At 43.9% G+C, this 22,856-nt stretch overlaps 1 protein-coding gene across 7 annotated transcripts in view; it reads right to left on the bottom strand.

Moving 5' to 3' along the window:
- The window catches only part of tnrc18 (trinucleotide repeat containing 18), a 161,728-nt gene that overhangs the window by 102,089 nt on the left and 36,783 nt on the right, over positions 1 to 22,856 (bottom strand). For 6 of the 7 annotated variants that reach the window (XM_041205765.1, XM_041205768.1, XM_041205767.1 and 3 more), the window contains exon 3: positions 3,597 to 3,773. The exons of the other annotated variant lie outside the window; for it this stretch is intronic. In XM_041205765.1, coding sequence (XP_041061699.1) covers positions 3,597 to 3,773 — 177 coding nt within the window. The remainder of the gene's footprint in view (positions 1 to 3,596; positions 3,774 to 22,856) is intronic. 7 annotated transcript variants of the gene reach the window in all.

Below are 22,856 nucleotides of genomic sequence, written 5' to 3'. Positions count from 1 at the left end.
TCAACACCACCCAGGGCAAATCAGTGTTTGATCGGCACCCCATCTGCTGGCTTAAACATCCACTCCCTTCACCAGTGGCATACCCTTAGCTCTAGCTTGTGCAAACTACTGCAGCAACTCGCCAAGGCTTCCATAGGAGCATCTTCCAAACCTACGACCTTCACTACCTAGAAGGACATTGGCTGGTGAGTTTTTAGGATTGAAAACACAGAGCCATTGAACATAAATGTAAATACAAATTTAAAATCCTGATCTTTAGCCATCTGGGGTGGAGGGGTGCAGATAGGTGGGAGGAGGGCCTTCTTCTAGGCCCATTGCTGAACCTGGCAAAGATGGCCTTACACCTCTCTTCAGTGGTGTCCGTGCCAGAGTGGTATTGAAGAGGCAGAAAATGGCATTAGCGAATACGCTTGGGGCCTTCTGGGTCTGGCTGAAGATAGAGCACCTGGTAGATTTGGATAATAATACAAAGATTTTGATTTACGATTTTTCCTTCTGTTTAAATTAAACTTTATGTTTAGATTATTAAATTAGGTGTGTGTCCTCCTATATCTGCTTTCCTATTGACACTTGACCCAGTCTTAATTCTTACTGACATCTCAAAAGGGGTAAAGCTTAAAGCAGGGAACCGCTGACATCTTGAGAGCTTTGAACCAGAACTTGCTGAAATATGTTGAGGGAGGGGCATGGGTCCCATTCCAAACCCTTAGACTTTTCCTCCTGGTAGATTTACCGACTTTGCAACAACCCAACGGACAGTTGGCCTTCGGATCCCCCTTTGAGCGTGTGCCCTTTTGGGAAGTGCAAAGTCAGAGAAATTATCCTTATACATGTGATAGAAAAACACAATAATTTGAACAGGGCATGTGGCATGAGGATGACTGATAAACACAAACTGAATGGACCAATCGGCTCATTTCCAAATTGTAATTTCTATGGAAAGAGGAACAGCAGCAGCAGCCTTGTGAAGGCCTGGATCAGTTAGGGATAAACCAAAGGGACAGACCTGAGAGAAAAGCTTCACTCAGCTATCCAGGTTCTGCTTGTGGCGTTGGGTTCCCACTGTGCTTTCAATCTGCTGCAACCCAAACTTCTGAAGTGCACTGGCTAGCAAAATGGCCGGGGTCTGATCCAGATGACTGAACTGATTTGCTATCAATAAGTACTTCCCCCAACAGCGCCTTCAACATAAAAAGAACATTGCAGAGCTCTACATGGGAAAGTAATGGGACAAAGAACACTGATGCCGAGCCACAGAAAACAATGTTGGCACAGGTGACTAGCGTCTTGGTCAAGGAAGTGGTTACAAACCAGACACCTGGTAATGCCCAGGTACAAGAGGATAATCAACTGGAGGAAATGCAATGTGTTAATCACTGTGATGGGACTTTATGTAAAAGAACATGTCTAGCATGATTTCCAATAGCTTTAGAATTCCCTAGGTACACACAGCTTTTAAAAATGTACGGATATATCATCTGGAGGGTGCATAAAATTTGATGCCTTTTAGAATGCAACAATAATTTAGTGACGCGCGCATGGGTTACATCATGCAATGCAAATCACTGCTCAAAATTGCCAGCTGCCTCTTCTACATGACCAGTTTAGATTGGTTCACCAGTGTGGTGGTGTAATACGGTGACTGTAACAATATTGCCTGGAGGTGGAAGCATGGATGGATCTTTGCTAGGCCCATGGGCTGCTGCTGGCAGCAATGGCAGGTTTGCCAGCTCTGGCTGGAGGTATTCCTGGAGGTGTCATCACCTGACTTTCCATCTCTAACCACCCCACCTGTGTCAACTCCAATATTTTAACTAATAAGCCAAAGTGTCAAAAGGAAATGGAAAAAAATGCACACGTTTTTATTTTAATGCCGCTATGAGTTTTCTTCTGGGTTTCTCATAATGGTGACTAGATTCATCTTGAATTCTTGGAGAGCCTATGACAATCCTAGAGGGGCTGGCAACCATTGCTAATGAGCGCAAAGGTAAAGGCAACATGAGACGACAGGTGAGCTCTGTGTACTGGAGGCTGGCTGGGGTGCAAGTTCCTTCACAATGGTAGCAAAAACAAATACTGAAAAAGGAGCCAAGCTGGGACACGACTGACTTATTTCTATTCCCAACTAGTCATCTTTTCCAAGGAGATGGGTGAGGGAAGAATCGCACACAATGTGCATTCAATTAGAATTCAGTGCCAAAAGGATTTTCTCCAGATTGATTAGGAAAATGCAGAAACTATTCATTTCCCTTTCCACCTCCTTTTTGAAGGTTTAGATTCTAATCCTTGACAGTTTCTCGGATGCAGCCTCTTCCTGTATTCCTGCAGACTATTGCCTTACCTTCATCATAGCATTTTACAGTACCAAAGGAGGCCATGCGGTCCATCTTACTTGTGCAGACTCTTTGAAATAGCTTTCTAGTTTGTTCCACAAACCCCCGCCCCCAACATTTTGACCCTATTGCCATTATTTCCCCCCTTTTCAGTCTTTATGAAAGGTACCATTGAATCTGCTTTCACCAACTTTCTTCTTCCTTCTTAGACAGTCCCTCGGGATTGAGGATGACTTGCTTCCACTCTAGTTTGTTGGATTCTGAGAATGGCCAACCATCAGTTCAGGCAGTGCACAAAAATGTATGTAAATCACATCATCATCTCTGTACCACCCACCACACCCCCCACGCCCAACCACCCTCCCCAATGCCCAACTCCTCCCCCGAACGCCCAACTCCACTCCCCCCAACACCCAACTCCCCCACTCTTTTCCCAATATCCTTAGATTGAATGTGCTCTGATTATTGCCGCCATGTCAATGAACACAGTTCCTCCTTATTTACTCTATCAAGAACCCTTCATAATTTTGAACACCTCTGTTAAATCTCCCCTTAACCTTCTCTGCTCTAAGGAGAACAATCCCAGCTTCCCCAGTCTCGCCATGTGGCATCAACATATAAAAAAAAGCGAGGATCTGATCATAGACATTTAACTATCTTAGAACAAAGTTACAGCTTAGGAGATAAAAACAAAAAAACTGCGGATGCTGGAAATCCAAAACAAAAACAGAATTACCTGGAAAAACTCAGCAGGCCTGGCAGCATCGGCGGAGAAGAAAAGAATTGACGTCTCGAGTCCTCATGACCCTTCGACAGAACTGTTCTGTCGAAGGGTCATGAGGACTCGAGACGTCAACTCTTTTCTTCTCCGCCAATGCTGCCAGGCCTGCTGAGTTTTTCCAGGTAATTCTGTTTTTGTTTTACAGTTTAGGAGAATGGAAATCTCACAATTTGCTGTACAATTAGTTACAAACAGTAGAGGAAACAAACACACAAGCTGCTCCCTGTCAGCTGATAGGATTGCTAAATCAATGATGTCACTTTATTGGCCGAGTGATTGGGTAACAGTAGACGACAGTATGTTATTGAGTAAACAAAGTCACATCCAAGTCGCTTTCTGTTTTCTAGTTCATTCCAACAAAAACTTTGCAACACATAAAAGGGCTGATTGCTAAACCTGTTGTTAATCCTCGCTGCCAGCAGATGTAGCATTGACTGTAAAACCTAAGAAGTGAGTGCAGTTGAGAATTGTTTTTTTATTACCTTCAGGAGGGTATGCAACCCAGAGCTGTGCCATCTGGATATTTGTGGGGTTGGGTCCACGGAAGGAAGGGTCAGAGGGCAAAGGAGCAGGGGTTCCAGGAGGTGCAGTCGAGGTCCCTAGGCCACTGGCGACGAAACCCCCAAGAAAAGGAGTTGAGCCACCGGGGTAGGCATCACCTGATTTGGGGAAAGGGAGGGGAAGGGGGTGAGAGACAGTACAGTCAGGATCTGCTAGATTATTGTCCACAGTATTAACCACTCTACAATGCAAAAAAAGAAATCCCTACTCACACTCAATTCAATTCAAAACACAGCAAAAGCAAACAGTATAACATTTACTCTTACTGTACATTATTGTAGCGTTAAAGCTCCCACCTTTGCAATGCCTTTTCAAAACCACCTCCTGAACTAATGGATTGAAATGGGGCTGGACTTAAAAACAGTGCCAGTTCCCATCCCTGTCCTTAAGTCCAATACCTACGGTGCACACAGTCTGTGCTACACTATAATTTGATAGTGTTCATTACAAGTATACGTTAAGAGGCAATGACACAATTACAATGCTGTGGAGATCAAGGTCTGTCCCAAATATTCTAATCACCAATGCAAGTTCTGAGAATGTGACATTAGGTACCATATTCATGGTATACAAGTATATTTAAAAATCAAGGGGGACTGCAATCTATTTTCTAAACAGAAACTGAGGAGAAAACACATCATGCGTCAGATAAGCAGCAATAATCCACATTTATTAAACTGAAAATTTTTCTTCCGCTCCCCTCTCCTCTAACTTCTGAGCCTAAACGAGGTAAGTGCTTTTCCCTTCTTAACTAGTTTTAATTGCCCAGTAATCAGAGGCACTGGGCGGGATGGTCCCAGATTTGCATCAAGTGCAGTAGAGGGTGGATAAAATGATGTTTTACCCGCCGGCCGCAATGGCAGATTTTCACACGGTATCATCCCAAACCCGCCACATTAATTATGCGATCCCAGGAAACACCCTTTTCCATGGCGGGCAGGCTCTCGTTCACCCGTCACACCATCACCTCGGCGGGCACTATGGTTAAACTCCAGCCGCTCACACACCTCTCAGTGCTTCCAGCCCACGACTGCTGCAAAAAAGACATGGCCCTGAAAGGCAAGAAGACTGCAGACCCCAGGGTCAATGACGCATCCCTCGAGCGCCATTTGGATGCAGTGGAGGACCGCCGTGATATCCTCTATCCCCGCTCTGGCTGCAGGATGGGCAGTGGCATCACCAATCCAGCATGGGGGGCGGTGGCAGTGGTGGTCAGCGCCAATGCCCTGCAAAAGAGGACAGCCCCCAGTGTCACTACAGGATGAATGGCCTCATCCATTCCGCCAGGTTAACTCATTCTTCTCATCACTCACACACTCACAAACCCATCTCACATCCACAGGGATCTCACACCTCAAGGGACACCACTAACTCTCACACACACCCTCACAACTCCATCAGGCTCATATCCTCTGGGGCTCACGTCCTCATCCCATCCATGGCTCTGCTTGCCACACAAACATTCCATGCAGTCCCATGTGTCCTGCTCACACTCTCTAATCTGTTTCCATGCAGGAGAAGCTGGCTCACATCAGCAGGGAGAAGTCCCAGACTGGGTGTGGAGTGGCCCATGTTAGGCCCTCACTCACTTTGAGGAGGGAGTCATCGCGCTGACTGGTGAGGGTGTGGACCGTGCCTGCGGTGGCTGTGAGGTCAGCGGTGAACACCCATGTGAGGATCCTGCACCACATCATCCCTCTCAATACAAATGTGAGTGCTCTCTCTCCTGCTTTTGACTCTGCTGCCATGCAATACTTGTCTCTACTTTGGTTCACAGGGAGCTCTGCCAAGCAACCAACACCCTCAGCCAGCCAGTCCCTCAGCTCTATCCATGTCCTCACCTCCAGCCAAGAGGACACCTTCCCCCATTGAACAGCTGGAAATAAGCAGCCTGGAAGACCAATCACAGCGCTTACCCACACCCTCCACCAGCTCAGAGACACTTGCTTCAGGGGGACCTAGATCTTGAGCAGGCTCGGGTTCACAGTCTGGTGGTCACCACATGGACACGTGTCCGCAGCATGAAGAGGCAGATTCAGCCGAGTTCCCCGGCATTCGGAGGACTGCTGAGGAAGAGGCATCTGTGAGTTCCGAGTCAGATGACAAGTGTCTGGATTTGACCTTCCAACTCATCCTGAAGAGTCAGCAGAAGGCAGAGGAACATCACGCAGAGCTTTGCAAGCCCTAAACAGAATGGCACACAAGTCAGAGGAGTGCATCCGCCTGCTCTCTGGTGAAGTGGTGCCCACATATGCACGCATAAAGATCTCATGGGAAGGATGGCAGACGCCATGGGGAGACCCTGGTCCAACAGAACGTGGAGATGTGCACAGACCTGCACTCCACCACGGTAGCCATGGGTGAGTTCCTGCAGTAGCAACGTGAGAGGGAAATGGGGCACCTCGATGACCCTCTGGGTGCTCCTTCCCCTCAAGGAGTCAGGCCGGTGCCTCCAGGCACCCAAAAGGAGGAGAGTGGGAGCTGGACACCCCTGGTTCATCCACTGAGGAATCTCAGAGGCTGTCCTCTCCCTCCAAGTGCTTTTGCCTGTGAGCCTCTCAAACATGTCACCGCAGAGGGAACAGCTGGCCCATGAGTGATTCTGGAGGGAGAGGTGTGTGTGTGTGTGTGTGTGTGTGTGTGGCTGTGTGTGTGTGTGTGTGTGTGTGTGTGGCTGTGTGGCTGTGTGTGTGTGTGTGTGTGTGTGGCTGTGTGGCTGTGTGTGTGTGGGTGGGTGGGTGGCAGGGCCTTTTGGAGCCTCGTGCAAGCACTCTCCCATATCACACTCACCTCAATGTCCTGAGCTTTTTGAGTGCTGCCTGCTGGGGTTCGCCTTCAGTTGTCCACCTGAGCTGACTTGCATATCCACCCACCCACTGATCACACTCCCATGCAGCACCTGATCTCGCCCACAATAACTGTCATTTCACTTTCAATTTGGACAGCATGGTCAGGATCAATTTCTCGTGCACTCCGCCATTTTTCCCCTCCCCTAGTCACCTATTTCCTTTCCCCCATCACAGTTCCCTGCCCCCCTGGCATCACCTTCCACCTCCCCTCCCTGACCTACCAACCACAACCCTTTTCTTTCAGGGATATCCAGGTGAACGTGCACGTTCCCTTCCTTCCTGAAAATCCCACCCCCATCCACATTAAACCCCCCGACCTCCTCCTTCCCACCCCGGGGTCCATGTCTGCCTCTGAGTCCCCACCAACCACACTCACCATCCCCTCTACCGCTACCGTCGAACCCTCATCCTCCCACCCTACTGCCTCACCATGCCCTCGGTCATTCTCACCATTTCTTCATGCCATGCCCACCCTCAGTTCACTCCCCAGGAGGCAGTTGTGGATCCATCTCTTGCATGTTCACCTCGATTTCCCCCACTCCGGACCCCTTCTCCCCATGGAACCTCTCCCCCCGCCCCCAGAATCCCCTATCCCTCTCAGCCCTCCCACCTCCCCTGGACTCACCCCCCACCCCCCCGCTTAGTCCTTTCCCCTTCCTGACTCCCTCTTACTTCTTCCACCACCCTTAGTCCCTCCTCGCTCCTGACTCCTTCCTCCTGCCTTACCTCTTTCTCCAAGCTCATTTCTGCCTCTAGCTTTACTCCTTCCCCTTTCCTGACTCCTTCCTCCACCCTCCGTTGGTGTTGGGCTTCAGCATCTTCTGCTTCTCGGATGTCCACGGTGTGAGCAAAGCCCTGGTGGGTAAATCCTGACTTCTGCACTTCATACTTCTCAAGATGTGTTCTTCACCGGCGTATTTTCCCACTGACGTGGGCAGATGATCCAGCTGGGGGGATGAGTGCGGCGGGCTGGCCTTGTACTGATATGCTGATGTATTACAATGAGGTTCCCGATGTCTGATGGTGGGGAACATGGCCCGCCATCGACAGGCGGAGCGAACCATCGCAAACTGGTTTCACGGTGTCGCGAAACCGATTTTGGCCTTCTTGCCATATTATCTGCTCACGCCACCGAACATGCCCAACGCCAGCGGGCACAGAAAATCCTGCTCACTGGTTAACTGTGATAGAATAAGTCACAAATCCCTTCTTTATGAGCTTGGGTTCTAGGGGTTTAGGGAATTGAGCTCTACAATTCTTGTCCTTTTTCCAGTCAAACCAGTGGCATTGCCCAGAACAGATAAGATGCTTGGCATTTAACAAAGATGTAAAGAGAGGCCACAGCAGCAACATGATAAAGTTACATGCTGAAGCATTACAAAGGATAATGCTTTGAGTCTATTACTGCCACTAGAACTGAAATATAAGCTTGTGCAGTAACATACATGATACATCAATGTACTTCTACTGTGGTTTAAACCCTCACTGATCAGTTGAAACAACAAGATGTACAATGAGCTATCTGATATAGATGGGCCACACACACGTACAACAGTCTTGGTTCAGTAGTTAGTGCCCTTTTTCCTCAGTCAGAAGGTTGTTGGTTCAAACCCCACTCAATGCAGAAGAACAGGCTATTGTGCAAATGTTAGGCCCAAAAAAAAGCTGTGCACACAATGTCCTGTGAGATTCGAAGGTCATGATTTCACAGCAAAAACTCAGATACAAAAAGACAATGTTAAAATCAACAGTACAAAATGTTTTACTTGTAGACTAGCTATTTCCTTAAATTCTGCCAATTTTACTTCCAGGTTCTACATCAATGGAAAGCTAACAAATAGGAAGCAGATCAGCCATGATCTTATTGAATGGTGGAGCAGGCTCAAGAGGCCTAGTGGCTCACTCCTGCTCCTAATTCGTATGTTCACCTGGTTAAATTCTTCATAAAACTCTTAAAACAGGATCAAGATGTGCATGCATCATGGATCCTGAAGAAAACACTGAGGCAACTTGCAACCCTTCTTTTATGAACTCAGATACAGCTATTGCCCCCCAAAAAATCAAACTCCACTACAAATGAATTGCAAGGGATCCTGCACTGTCCTATGGAAAGCAAGATTATATTCTGGACGCATTCGGGGGAAGATTAAATTTACAATGTGTTGGTCATATTGTATTGGATTGAATGGGCAAGTTGGTGGTTTGTTACAAGTATTTTAACTTTGCTACAACCACTCTTATCTTCTTCACGGGCCTTAACAACAACAAACAACAATAATTTGCATTATTTGGTGCCTTCAACATAATAAGATATTCCAAGGTATTTCACAGAAGCGATGTAAAGCACAACTTGACACTGAGCCTCATTACAAGGTATTAGGGCAGATGCACAGAAGCTTGGCCAAAGAGGTAAGATTTAAAGAGTGTCTTAAAGGAGGAAAGTAGAGAAGCCGAGAGGTTTAGGGAGGGATTCCTCTGCTTAGGGCCGAGGCAGTTGAAGGTGTGCCTACCAAGGGTGGAACAATTAAAATTGGGGATGCTCAAGAGGTCAATATTAGAGGAGTGCAGATATCTTGCAGGATCGTGAGGCTGGAGGGATTACAGAGATAGGGAAGGGCAAGGCCACAAAGGGGTTTGAAAACAAGGACAAGAATTTTAAAATCAAGATGTGCTTAACTGCGTGACTGGTGAAAGGGACTGGGCATAAGGACCGGCAGCAGAGTTGTGAATGACATGTTTAGGGAGGAACATGGGAGGCCAGCCAAGAGTGCATTGGAATAGTTAAGTCCAGGGGTAATGATGGCATGGATGAGGGCTTCAGCAGCAGATGGGTTGAGGCAAGGGACAGAGTCGGGCGATATTACAGAATGGGGAATTGGCTCTTTAATATAAAGAGCATTATGTTGCAATTATGGAGAGATTCTTGTACCCCCTCCCTTCCCTTTTAACAGTGATCAGCAAAATCCCTTGTATACCACAAGAACACTGCAATCCTCAAAACTGACAATTGGGCTTGTTTCACACTAATAATTCTCAGAACAGAAATCTCAGTTTCCCCCAGTGGCTCCGTTAGTAAATTCTACAAACGAGCTATGGAAACTGAATTGAAAAAAATGGTAGACTCCAAGCCCTGTCTGTGTAGCATTAGGGGACCCCAACAGTAATCAGGGCCTTGTCTCAGGAGGTACATATAGTGACACCACTATTCCCAGCCAGATTGCAGATGGTTGAGTAATTCCCATCAATCACACTGCTATAAGTGACTGGGATTCATTTTACTCATACAGTGTGTATTACGAAAATTCTCAATGTTCTCAATTTTCGGGGTTTTTTTTTGCTCATTTGAATGTGCAGCACTGTTACATTTTTTTGCAAGGCTAATCACGCATGGGGACAACTTGTGAGCGACTTGTATGGTACCTTCCGGATTGCTGCCCTGACGTGTGTGTGCCCAGCTTACGAGGAATACTGGTAACTATCCTCCACTCACTGTGTTCTGCTGGAGAAATCACTGTTTTTATTGGGAGATGTTGCTGTAGTTTTAGTCATGAGCTCTCTTTGCTAGAGTTCACAGATACTGTTTAATTAGACACTGTAGACTGTTTGCTTCAGTGCACCATTTAAGTAGACTCTGTTTGCTGATTAGACTCTACTGATTAAATAGACTTTGTTTGCTGTAAAATAGACTATTTGTTTTGTGAGTTCTGTTATAAGGCCCATCCTGCCTCTAATGCATTGCTTTCTGTAGAAAAACCCAGCTGAGATTCTCACTCCAAATTCCTCTGCAGTGACTGCTACACAATAAAGGGTGTGATTAGGCTTAGCTGTGATGGCTCCTGCAGCTGAGCAGTCCGTCTGCACTTACTGTTTAGTCTCATGTTTGCAGGAAGACCATGCTTCTTATGAGGTGCTTGTAAGGACCTGTAGAACTCTACTCCAGTGTAGGATTATTTTAGAGCTGGAGAGTAGCAGAGCAAGAGAGAAAGTAAAAAGAGAACGAAAAGTATCTCAAATACCATATTCGACTTGAGCGGGGAACATATTCACAAATGACAATATAAAATTTACATGTCACAATTAGAACAGGAGAGTTCTAATCGGTGTGTCATGGCCAACATTTATCCCTTAACCAACATCAATAAAAATAGAATAGAGTAACTGGTCATTATCACATTGCTGCTTGTAGGATTTGCTGTGTGTAAATTGGCTGCCACATTTCCTACGTTACAACAGTCACTACACTTCAAAAAGTATTTTCGTGGCTATGAAACACTTTGGGACATCCTGAAGTTGGGGAAGGTGCTGTATATATGCAAATTCTTCTTTACTTGATTTCAATAGACAGCCATCAACACAAGAGCGTTTTTCTTTCAACAAGAAAAAATCGCAGCCTTTGCATGCTGAAAGCAAATATTTAAGTAATAACCACAGTTGTCTAGCATTGTTTAATTAGATCTGATTATTAGAGTTCAATATTAGGTCTGTACAACTGTGCTTGTTTACTAAAGGACCCTGCTAGGTAATGTCCAAAATGCAGCAAGAGATATTCAGAATTCATTTTATGCTAACTAGGTAGCTGCTTGGAACTCAGAAGCAATCTGTTCTAACTACGACTAAGGTTTACAAAGAAAGTGCTTTGTATTTAAAAAGCATTGACGACAGAACAACAAGAAATGCTGACACTATACAAAGAGAGGTGCCAAATGTAAACCTCATGTTTTCCCCCAACTGCTGCATTCTGTTAAAAAGCCTTGCCTTAAGTGACATAATCTTATATATCTTTGCCTCGGTTCCTAATAAACAATGTGAACTCCATTGTTAACATTTTCTGACTCACTCCAATCTTAGCAAGATCTTCGAGGTTGAAAAGTGTTAACATGGTTCTTAATATCAAGGAAGCTGGTTAAAAAAAAGGTGACCTTTTACTGTTGATTTTGTGGGGAAAAAAACCCCAACTGGTTCACTAATGTCCTTTAGAGAAGGAAGCCTACTGTCCTTAGCTGATCTGACGGAAATGTGATTCCAGCCCTGCTGTAATTGACCCTCACCTGCTCTTTTGAAGTGGCCTGGCGAGTCAATCTCAGAGAACTAGAAATGGTCATCGAATGCTGTCTTTGTCAGCAATATCAACATCCCAAGAATTAATTTTAAAAAGAAAATTGTGGTCCTGGAAATCTCAACTGAGCGCCACAGTTTACAGTTATGGTATATAAAGGTAATGTCAGCTCTCAATCCATCATCGCACCTAATCCCAAAGCAGCAGATGTGATATGTTCCAGGCCCATCTGCTCTTCAGGGTAGCCACTGCTCAGAGCTCTCATGCTGCATTCCAACTCACAATGTTAGGGGGCAAACAAGGCGGCTTTTTATAAAAGCAAAATACTGCGGATGCTGGAAATCTGAAACAAAAATAGAAAATGCTGGAAAAACTCAGCAGGTCTAACAGCATCTGTGGAGAGAGAAACAGAGTTACTGTCTCGAGTCCCCTGAAGAGTCATATGGACTCGAAACGTTAACTCTGTCTTTCTCCCCACAGATGCTGTTAGACCTGCTGAGTTTTTCCAGCATTTTCTGCTTTTGTTTCAAAAAAGCTTTCTAATTTGTTTGAAGTAGTGATACCTGGTTCAAGAGCTGCCTCATTGCGGGTTTAGCCCAGGATTAAAAGAGCAGTGTCGCAGGTGGAAAGCAGTGAGATTTGCCAGATATGAAACAAGCAGAAACACAAGAGTCACCCAGTCTATAAAGTGCTTCTTCCACACCTGGCTTAACTCCAAAGGTTTTATACATGTAATTTTCCACTAAAAATGGACTTACAGTAAACCCAAAGGCTTTCCCAACCCTCATGCTCAAATAATATAATTCACCAGCTGCCTCTGACATGTTGAGTCTACCAGTGCCAACTGCTCAAGAGCAAAAATAGCAACTTTAGAAATAAAATGCATTTGTGCAAACATTTCCCTGAGGAGAGAAACCTTTTGGCAAAACTGATAGTTGTCTGCTTGCAGATACCTCACCAATATTCTGCAGAGTTCGAAGCATGATAGGATTTGAAAGGAATCCCATTTCCTTTATGGGGACTGAACTTGTTAATATGTTGAAATGGAGGATTGTTTGGGCTGGGTTATAAAATGATAAAAGGGGCAGGTCAACAGCTGGCTAAAAACCATCTCATCCTCAATTTATTCTAACAGCCTTGTCATTTGTATATGTCTTCAAAGAGGAATCGCACTGGAATCTGGCTGAGGCAGAGATCATATCTTATGAAAGGCAAGTAGCTCAACACGAAAATGCACAGTTCATATAGCCTTCTGGACTGGGTTTGATTGCTTTAGAGGGCTAGGGAGGAATTTTCCGGATTACCCGCCATGCCATCGTACCCCTTGCTTCTGGCCCTGCATTTATTTTTCTGTTATTCATCTTAACCACAAAACTTGACTATATAGACTGGAGTCATTCGGATGTGGCATATGGAGTAGGAAGTATCTGGTCATGATGTTCCAGGCATCATGAATGTGGGGCAAGCACCGCAGCAACATTTTAGCCATTTCTTCCCTCTCCTATTTTCTCTTCCCTGTTCCCCTTGAAGATGCTATCTTTCTTTGTGGTCCATGGTTACTGACTACCTCTCTCTTGTACAAGTAACCATGCGTCACCTGAAGCCTTTTAGTAAGTGTTGGCACTGACATCACAACCAAGTCTGTCTGCACCATTTATTTACACATATGGCCTTCAGGAGGGGGTCATCGGCTAATGGGAACCATTTTGTTTCCCTCTTAGCACAAGGTACTGCTTCAAAATGTAACACATGAACTGAGGCTTGTCAATTCAGAATAAAGCAAGAATTGAACCTAGGGTCACAAAACAATGGAATCATACAGTATTGCTGGAGGTCATTTAGCCCACTATGCCTGTGAGAACTCTTTGAAAGAGCTATCCAATTAATCCCACTCTCCATAGTCCTGCAAATATTTCTTTTTCAAGTATCTATCCAATTCTCCTTTGAAAGTTACTTTTAAATCTGCTTCTGCAACCCTTGTAGGCAGTCATTCAGATCATAATAACTTGCCTCATAAAACAATTAATCCCATCTCCAACCTGGCTTTTTTGACAATTATCTTAAACCTATGACCTCTGGTATCCAATCCTCCTGCCAGTAGAAACAGTTTCTCCTTATTTATTCTATTAAAACTTCTCATAATTTTTGAACACCTCAATTAATTCTTCCCTTAACCTTCTCTGTTTTAAGGAGAACAATCCCAATTTCTTTAGTCTTTCCACATCACTGAAGTCCTTCACCTCTGGTACTATTTTGGTAAATCTCCTGAGCAGCCTAATCAAAGCCATGATTCCTCTCTAAACTCTGGTGCACAGATGTGGTCACAATACTTTAGCTCAGGCCTAACCAGTGAGACATAATGGTTTAACATAACTCTGTAGCTTTGGAATTCTATAAAGCCCTGGGGTCTACAGGTTTCTTAGCAAGTTAATCACATCTTTGGCTTGATCTAAAGGAGAACTGTTTCCACTCTGCAACATTAGATGCAGAGTGAACAAGTGAGAAAGTATTTAAGGATAGGATTCTAACACAGACACACCAAACATCACCAAATGGCTCAGTGGAAGAGCTCAGTGTTTTGTACATAATAACTAGGTGTTCACCTCTTTTAATGAATCCACAAAATATGTTTTTGTAAAGAGCAGCAGTAAAGGCAGTGTTAGCACAGTTACCCTAACATATTCTTTAGCCTGAGGAAACACATGGGTGTTGGGGGAGGAAGTAGAGAAATATTTCCTAATTGCCAATTTTTGCTCAACTTCCCCTGTAGAAGCTGAGTAATGTGCCTTTCTGCAACTTGCAACTTCCTCTGCCCTGTTAAGCAACATGCAGAAACATAATTATATACAGAAGATAAGTTTGACCAGTGTGTATTATATATAGTATATATATGACATGTCTTAGTTATAATGTTGTAATTCTGTTGTAAATAAAGCCAGCCAGTCTTTCTCAAAAACAAAAAGGAGACGCTCATAACTCAGCAGTTTTCACGTCTGCTGTTTGAGAGTCCCAACGCTCTGTTGTTGTCACTATTTTTCCTGCAGTTTAATGCCTGGAATGAGCCAGCTGCTAAGCAACCATTGGAATCATGCTTTTTGGTTGGAGAGGGGAATTTTGTCCAGGCATCCTGCCCGACTGCTATCCAGTGATTGGTGCCGGCAAAGCGTGGGTGAGGACAGGGGTGAGCCTGGCTGCAATGCTCCCTCCCCTCCCAAGAGCAAACAGTCTACTGACCATTCATTATGCAGATAATTGTGTGGTCCCGGCACCCTTCCAACTAATTAAATGCACCCCCCCCCCCCCAACCCTTTTGCCACCTCCAAACTCGCCTCAGGAAATTAAATTCCACCCATTAGGTTAGAAGTCCCATCTGCCAGTTTGGGTGGGTGTAATAGAGTCTACAGTGCTGTTTGGAGAAAAGCCTGTAATACTCCTCCCTTATCCATCAGCACTAACTGGAGAAACTTGCCATTTATCTGGCAGCCGTGTGAGAGCTGATTGCGCTCACATTGGCTGCTGTGTTTGTCTACATGTCAACTCTGAAAGCAGGAACGTGCTAAGGCACTATATAAATGCAAGCTCTTCTGTTTCCTCCAAAAAGCCTCCAGAGTGCCATTGAGTTTAAGGTACCTAGATTCTCACAGCTCAGGTTAATGTCAAGAGCATAGGCCTTGTGTTTCTAGCTTTTCACACCTGGGTTCCTTGATGAGCAGGAAGGTAGGAGGACAAAGAGCGCTATTCAGTGGTGCATGCTCATGAACCGAACATGCAATAGAATATTTGATGCCTGAAGATTTTCTTTCATGTGTTGAAGCTGATAGCTGCTGTTCTATTTTACACCAACTTCCAGTACAGTAAACCTTTAAGATCTCAAATCCAGACTAATGGAAGTTGCTTCTACATTGAGTTTAATGCCATTCACATACCCAGGGGCAATCTCAATTGTAAGCCTACCGGGTTTGCTTAAGGCTAGGATCTTTGTTCACTGGGATGCAAGGATCCAGAATGAGCAACATTAACTTGCATTTATGTAGTAACCAAGGGCAGTCAGAGAAGAAAATAAATGGCGTGGGTGTCCTGCAGTGGGAGAGCAGCTAAAAGGGACAAAGGTGCTTTATTGCTTACCTGTTCATTATGATGAGGACCAAAAACCAAACTGGTTGCATGGAAGGGAAGGAATCTTAGATAGCTAACCTTGGTCCATAGAAGGGGTAAGGTGAACCATGTTATTGAGCTGGTTTTACTAGGGGAAGGAAAGGAGGGTGCAACTTGAAGTGTCCAAAATTGGTCACTAAAAGGCAGGAGAGAGGAGATTCACCCACCAGAATTCAGTCACCTGTGAGGATGAGGTTCTTGGATATTGTACAGGGATATTCAACATATCAATTTTCAACACTATTTTGTATCTGGTTAAAATGAGTCAAATGCCCATACGGGCAGCAACTATCCATGAAATGCTGTTCAACAATTCTCAACAATTCACTATAAAAAATGTATTGAGAAGCAGCACCTGAATGTTCCTAAGTGCTGTGGTTATATATTAAAAATTAGGGGCATACATTCTAAAGTCACTTTCTCTTATTTTCAGCAGTACACAATATTCTGCAGCTGTGATTTAAGCAAGTCCCAATGCAGATATTGGATACTCAATGCTAATCTCATATTAATATGGTTTATAACATTCTATTTAATATCCAAAACTAAAATCACCCCAATCCTTGTACATTTTCCCAACCCTACTTCTTTCGTATTTATCACCAGCTTATGGTTTGAATTAGTATCACAAACGATGCTTTAAAAGAGGCCAGATTGAAATTGCTTTAATTAGTTTAAAATGAGAAACATTGAGAAACAGATGGCCTCTTCCTTGTTCTTATGCACTCCTTGCCAATGCCAGCAAGGCAGTGGCATTGGGAGGTATGGTGAAAAGGAACTGGTACCCATGACAGGTTATAGGCCTAATACCAGTACAGGTGATGCCAATATGAAAAGAAAGAAGAAAGCCTGCATTTATGTCATGCCTTTCACAACCTCAGGCTATCCCTTCAAACTCTCTGGTTAACAAATCTGGTTAAAATATTTTGTTTCAAAATTAGTACTGCACTATCTATGGCTTGTTGCTAAGACCAGTGGTGTCACTAGGTGGCCCTTCCAAGAACAATGAGGCTTTATTATGAAAAGGCAGATATTCAGAACATGTCACTTTTTGTCCTGCTCTTTACCCACTTCACCCTCACAGTTTACTTTCAGGCTGCCGTATCAGTCACATTATAAAGTTATTAGCTAAAGTATCAACAGTGACCTTTTTTAAAAAGTACGCTCACTCCATCATCATTATAAGGCTTTTGGTTGAAACATTATTGGGGTCGTAAATCTTGATGATCTGGGCCTCCCAAAACTTTTTGACGTTCTATTTTATGCTGCGTTAGGAGACAATCCGTATACATGATTAGAAACAATGAACACTGCTTAGCTCCAAGGTGCAAGATAATGAGGAGTGTGAAAGAAACAGAAATGTTTTCTTCATTTTAGCAGTGGCAAAGAAAAGTAGGTTCACCTGTAAAACCCAAGGTACTGTGATTGTCATATACAGAAATACGTATATGTACGCATACATATACACACACTCCCATATATACTCTTGTATATTTTTCAACTGATGGACTGACAAATAGGAACTTAGTAACTCCACACATGGATATATTTTATATAGACACACACACTGTGTGTATATACAGATGGACGATATTGTTTGCATATGCAAATATACTTTTGTTGGCATCTTTTTAAAAACCTAAACCAATGAAAATGGGGAGCATTTAAATAAAGCACTTTACTGTGCCCTTCAGGAATATCCCAAAGTATTTCTCTTACAACAAGGTACTTTGATATGTTATTACTTGGGTAGATTTTGTGGTCAGCAAGATCCTGTACACTGTGGTTAGTAGAATGACCAATTAAATCCATGGACTGTGGACCAAAGCCTGTTTAATAATGAGCAGCATTGACGAATTTTAAGATCAATTTGACATACACCCTGATTTAGAGAGAATCAGCATCATAGCAGGGCTCAGTGTCACAAATTCATGCATAGACCCTGACAAGACTTGATCCTATAAAACAGGCTGCTGTAATTCAAATGATTTCAATTCACTGGAGTCCAATATCCATGGAGAAAGGGGGACTCAGAACATGTTGGAGTATACCTCTGCTAATAACTCTGCCAAGGAATTCTAGGCTAAGGGTAACTCCCTTGATTAACATAGGAATGGTGAGACACTTGTGCCACTTGGTGCACATCTATGGTGCCCACCAGCTCCACCATGGCGAAACATCCAGCGCAGCCAGCTGGTTCTGGCATGCTCACCAACTCTCCCTTGGATGAACTCTGATGCATCCCAAGTAGCTCCCTTTTAATTTCAAACGATGATTCCACACTCTCTTGTGGACTCCCAGGCTATGATCCCAGTCTAGATACCCCCAAGGGTGCAGCACTGCAGGAATTCACCAATCCTCCTTAGACAGCACCTTCCAAACCCACAGCCACTACCATCTAGAAGGATAAGGGCAGCTTTTTGATGGGTGGGAACACCATCACCTGGAAGTTCCCCACCAAGTCACTCACCATCCGAACTTGGAAATATATCGCCATTGCTTCACTGTCGCTGGGTCAAAATCCTGGAACTCCCACCTTGACAGCACGGTGGGTGTACCTACACCACATGGATTGCAACGGTTCAAAAAGGCAGCTCACCGCCACCTTGTCAAGGGCAACTAGGGATGGGCAATAAATGCTGGCCTGGCCAGCAACATCCACATCCCATAAATGAATTAAAATAAAGCATTCCCTCAGCACCAATGGAGGATCAGCCTACGTTTTGTGCTCAAGTCTCTTCAGTGTGGCTCCAACCCACAACCTTCCGGCTCAGAGGCAATGGTGCAACTCATCTTGACACCTTTACATAAGAGCAGTGTCTTTAAGCTGAAGGTAAATAGCAGAGTTACGGTTTTATATTGTTTTTGCACCTCACAACCCTTGGGTTTTGAATCAAAACAGCTGCATTGTCCGCATCCCGTTCATAAATACAGCAGCTGTAGTTAAGTCAGGGCTAAGTAGAAGCAGACACACTGTTGTTTAGACATTTTTTTTAAAAGGACGTTTTTTCAATTGGGCCACATGACAATCACAGGAAGCTGTTGGCCTCAAGGCTTGAGAAAGATGTTTTTTTTTACCCTTTCCCAAAAAAAAGAAGTCCAGATGTTTCTCGTTGGTCTAGCATTGTGCAAGACAGCTGAGGGCTGGTGGGAGAGCTGGACTGTTTCAAACACAGGCGGAAACACAGCAACCAAAGTGGAAAATGCAACACCACATTATTTCCACACGAACGTGGTTTTTAAATAAAATACTTAACTTACATGAATCAGTGCCAGAGCCTCGAAATCTTGGGAGTCGCTCTGAAATACTATTATAAAAGCAATACTTTTGCCCTTATTCATCAGTCAAGCTAAGCCCTTTGAGAATCAAAAGGGGGCTCTCCTTGGTTAATGAAAACCATATTTGTTCTGGGGTCACTTTTTTTCCCTCTCTCGCTGACTGAAATTATGGTCTGCAATGACAAGCGTTATAAAGCAGAAGGGTGCAGAAGGCTGTTAATCTATTTGTGTGTACTAAACAGGAAGCGACTCAAAGAGCAGTACAGGGCTGATTTCCACACATTTAATCTATAGTGCAGCTTTTTGACATTGTAAATGGGATAGTTTAAGGAACATGAGCGTTGTGTTTCACTCATGGTTACATTACTGGAGTGTCACTGATTGTATCGTGTGGTGCCACCTCTGTGTGCTGCACTCCATAGATTTAGTGTATAGACTCCAGCAACTTGTAAATAGGTGGCATCGAACAGGGCCATTCAGAAGAATAATTAGCATTTTCAAAGGTGGGCTACTCTTGAATGTGGGCATTATGCACAGACTAATAAAACTAGGTGCCTATTTTAAAATGACACACATGACATAATTCAATAGAGGATGCTTTCACAGAAATGAAACATCAGCAAATTGAGTCTTCCAGATAACTGCAAGCTTAACAGAGGCACAGTCGGGCAAACTCAAGTCAGGATTCTGGATGCATTTAAGAAACAGCTAACCGTTGTAATTAGAAGACTGGGGCATTGAGAGGGGAGGGGGAGGATTGGCGTTCTGGAAAGATTAGATCAATTGGCCTGAAGGGGTTTCTTGGTCTGAATTTATCTTGTGATCATCTCATCATGAAAGATTAGAGGCCTGAGGGTTAACAACAGCGGCCTAGTAGTATCCAAGACAATGGCAGAGCAATGATCTGCTGCAACCTTTGCTACCATGTATGGAACGTTTTGTGATTTTCAAATGTCTATTATGTTGGCCAATTTGCTTCTAAACAGATGTTTATGGCTTGCAAGCCAGTAAAATATCTAACATCTCCACTTAAAGGAGGTGTGTGTTGCAAGTGGTGCAAAATACGAGCTCACACCTTAGATAATTCATCTTGATTCTACAGCTTTGCCTCATTGACATTGTATTTTTCACCAGTGCTTTGATTTAATGTGAGCAGGTGATCACCTTTCAAAGTCATTTCGGGATGAAAGGTATATAACTGCAGAGGCACAGCTGGGCAAGCTGAAGTCAGGACTCTGGACGTATAACTGTGGTAGTAATATTACTCCACTTAAAAAAAAAGGACCTAATTTCAAAGGATTCTTCAGAAATAATTGGTGATTCAGCCACCATTCCCATTGCGAGCCGCAAAGGCCAAAGCAAAAGTCAAAAGTATTGTGGCTCTGTTTATCTTTGCAATTCTCACAAAATGGGGAATAGGATTACTGTGTGGAGAACCTTCCTTCCCCCTCCTGCACCCCCACTCCAGCCCATAGCACCCCACAGCAATGAAGCACCCTTCTACACCCCTCTGCGACTCTGAGAGAAAACGATTTGCATCATTGCACAGTCATTTCCCTGGATCTCATGCCTGCAGATGTTATGCGATGGAAGATAGGACTGCATTCCTGTGAAACAAAAAGGCCTGGAGACCTTGGTGGAGGTGGCTGGTGGTCAATTGACTAATACACCAAATTACCCAGAGGCAAAGGAGCGGGTGCAGGGTGCGGGGTGGGGGGGGGGGGGGAGGAAAGGAGGGTGTTCAGAGTGGCCATTATACACAACAGAGCCTATCCTAGGGGCCATCCTTTTTATTTGACAGGTTGTTGTCTTTCAGTTGAAATTGGCCACCTGCCTCTCTGCTGGATGATTCCACTCTGCTGGACAATTGCAAAAGGCCTGAAGTGACAAGGAAATTGCTGTGTGAAGGTGACATCATTGGAATTCACCAACACCCTCCTGTGCATTAGTATTCCAGGCAGGGAGGCAGGCGGCTGAAGGACAGTATGTAATCAAATATAATTTTGTAACGCGCCTGACAGAACAGCCACACATTCAATTTCAAACTCACAAGAGATTAATCTGACCTGCTGGGAACAATAAAGTTGAGAGTGAAAACTAAAACAGCCAATGATGGAGTTTGTATATATAAAAGAAGAACAATGGTCTGTAAGCAGAAGATTGCTGCTGCTGTGTTTATATGTTGTTTGTATGTTTATGGCGCTTGGCAGGCTGTGTTTAAATGGCAATGGATGACCCAGAGACCAGGAGGAAAGGAGCAGTGTTTTCTATTCCAGGACTATAATTAAGTGACTGTACCTAATGATTTGTGAGAACATCTGCTAAAAGAAAATTTCAGACAGACATTTACAATATTAAATGTCACAAAATACAGCAATTACTAATACTTATTGTTGGATAATCAAGGGAGAGCTTCTCATGACATTTCAAGAATGCAGCAAGACAAGGAGCAAAATTGTAGGGTTTGATTTGATACTGGATGGGCAGATATTTCTGAACTGGGATAAATGGACTGAATCCAGTGTCCAAACTTGACAAGAATAGAATACTAAAGCGTCAAATGCCGCAATTTAAATATACATATGTGTAAAACCCTCCCCACTACTTTTATGGTGTTAATTCATAGCTGTGGGAGGGTTCCACAGGCATAGCAGCCCACTGGTACTTGCCCAAAGTTGTCCATCTTCAACTGTACTTGGGCTAGTCAACCAGCCAAGGCATCACAGCCTGGCCCTATCCTCACTCGGCAACCTCGGACTCGGGGAATAATCAGGGGCGGTAACTAGGGCTGGTTTTGCTCCTCCCTGTTGCCCAATATTGGTTGCAGGTCCCACTGTAGTGCAAGCTCAGCACAGCTCTGACTGGGCTTTTCCTGATCCTTGGTATCATTTCCACATTGAGCAGTTCTCTTGCTTACTGTGCCACTTGCATCTTGTGTGAGAGCAGAGAGAGCGGCCTTAAAAGAGCGGAAGCCCTCTCTCTAAGTTTGACTAGTTTCTCAAAAAATAATCTTTTGTGGTAACACAAATGCTCTATTTCACCCCTATGTTTTGTCTTAAACAGTGAGGCATGCAACCATAATTGTAAAATCATGTGTTTCAACACAGCATTTCTCCTTTTTTTGTTCCTTTTTCCAGATTCTGTTTGGAAAATGAGATCATTCCCTGACAGGAATTAAGAGTCAATTACAAAGCTAAGGACTCTGCACTTATACAATTTATGACTAAGAAAACATCTCTTTTTAAGACTCCCAAAACACATTGCCTTAAGGATGACATGGGGTTGCCTGGTGTCTGATTTTTCTCCCTTTCAATTTAAAGGCAATGGCTGCCCACCTCTTTTTTTGTTGTTGTTTGCCTTTAACTTGACTCAACATAGCCAAATACGGGCAAACTGAGGCTCAGCTTTACTGTACAACCAGGACGAACAGTGACGCTGACAACATTATCGACCAGTCTCTGGCTTTGCGCATCTTACTGCACGAGTTTTCGGAGAGTTTTAAAACTTCTTTGCAACAGCGTTGAACAATCTCTGTACAAATCAGCCCATTAAAGGCTGTTGATTTGGATTAAACAAATATATTTTTTTAGGAAAATTCCTACAGTTCATAGCAGTAATGACCTAATGTCAGTGAGCGTTTGATGCTTCTGCTGGCATTCTTATAGTTTGAGATCCATCTGTATTTATTTAATCTGAGCAACTTGATGGTATAGGTTTAAATGTAGCTGTTTCACAAGAATACAGTGTGAAGTATGGCTATTGCAACAGCAATTCTGATTCTAAAAAAAAGTAGGAATGTAACAAATCTACTGTGTATGATTGTTGTAATTTCTAGGTCATTT

Source organism: Carcharodon carcharias, chromosome 15 (genome assembly GCF_017639515.1).
Source record: "Carcharodon carcharias isolate sCarCar2 chromosome 15, sCarCar2.pri, whole genome shotgun sequence".
NCBI classification, from domain to species: Eukaryota; Metazoa; Chordata; class Chondrichthyes; order Lamniformes; family Lamnidae; genus Carcharodon; species Carcharodon carcharias.
Note: the sequence above shows the minus strand (reverse complement) of the source record. Positions and strands in the feature narration are given on the sequence as shown.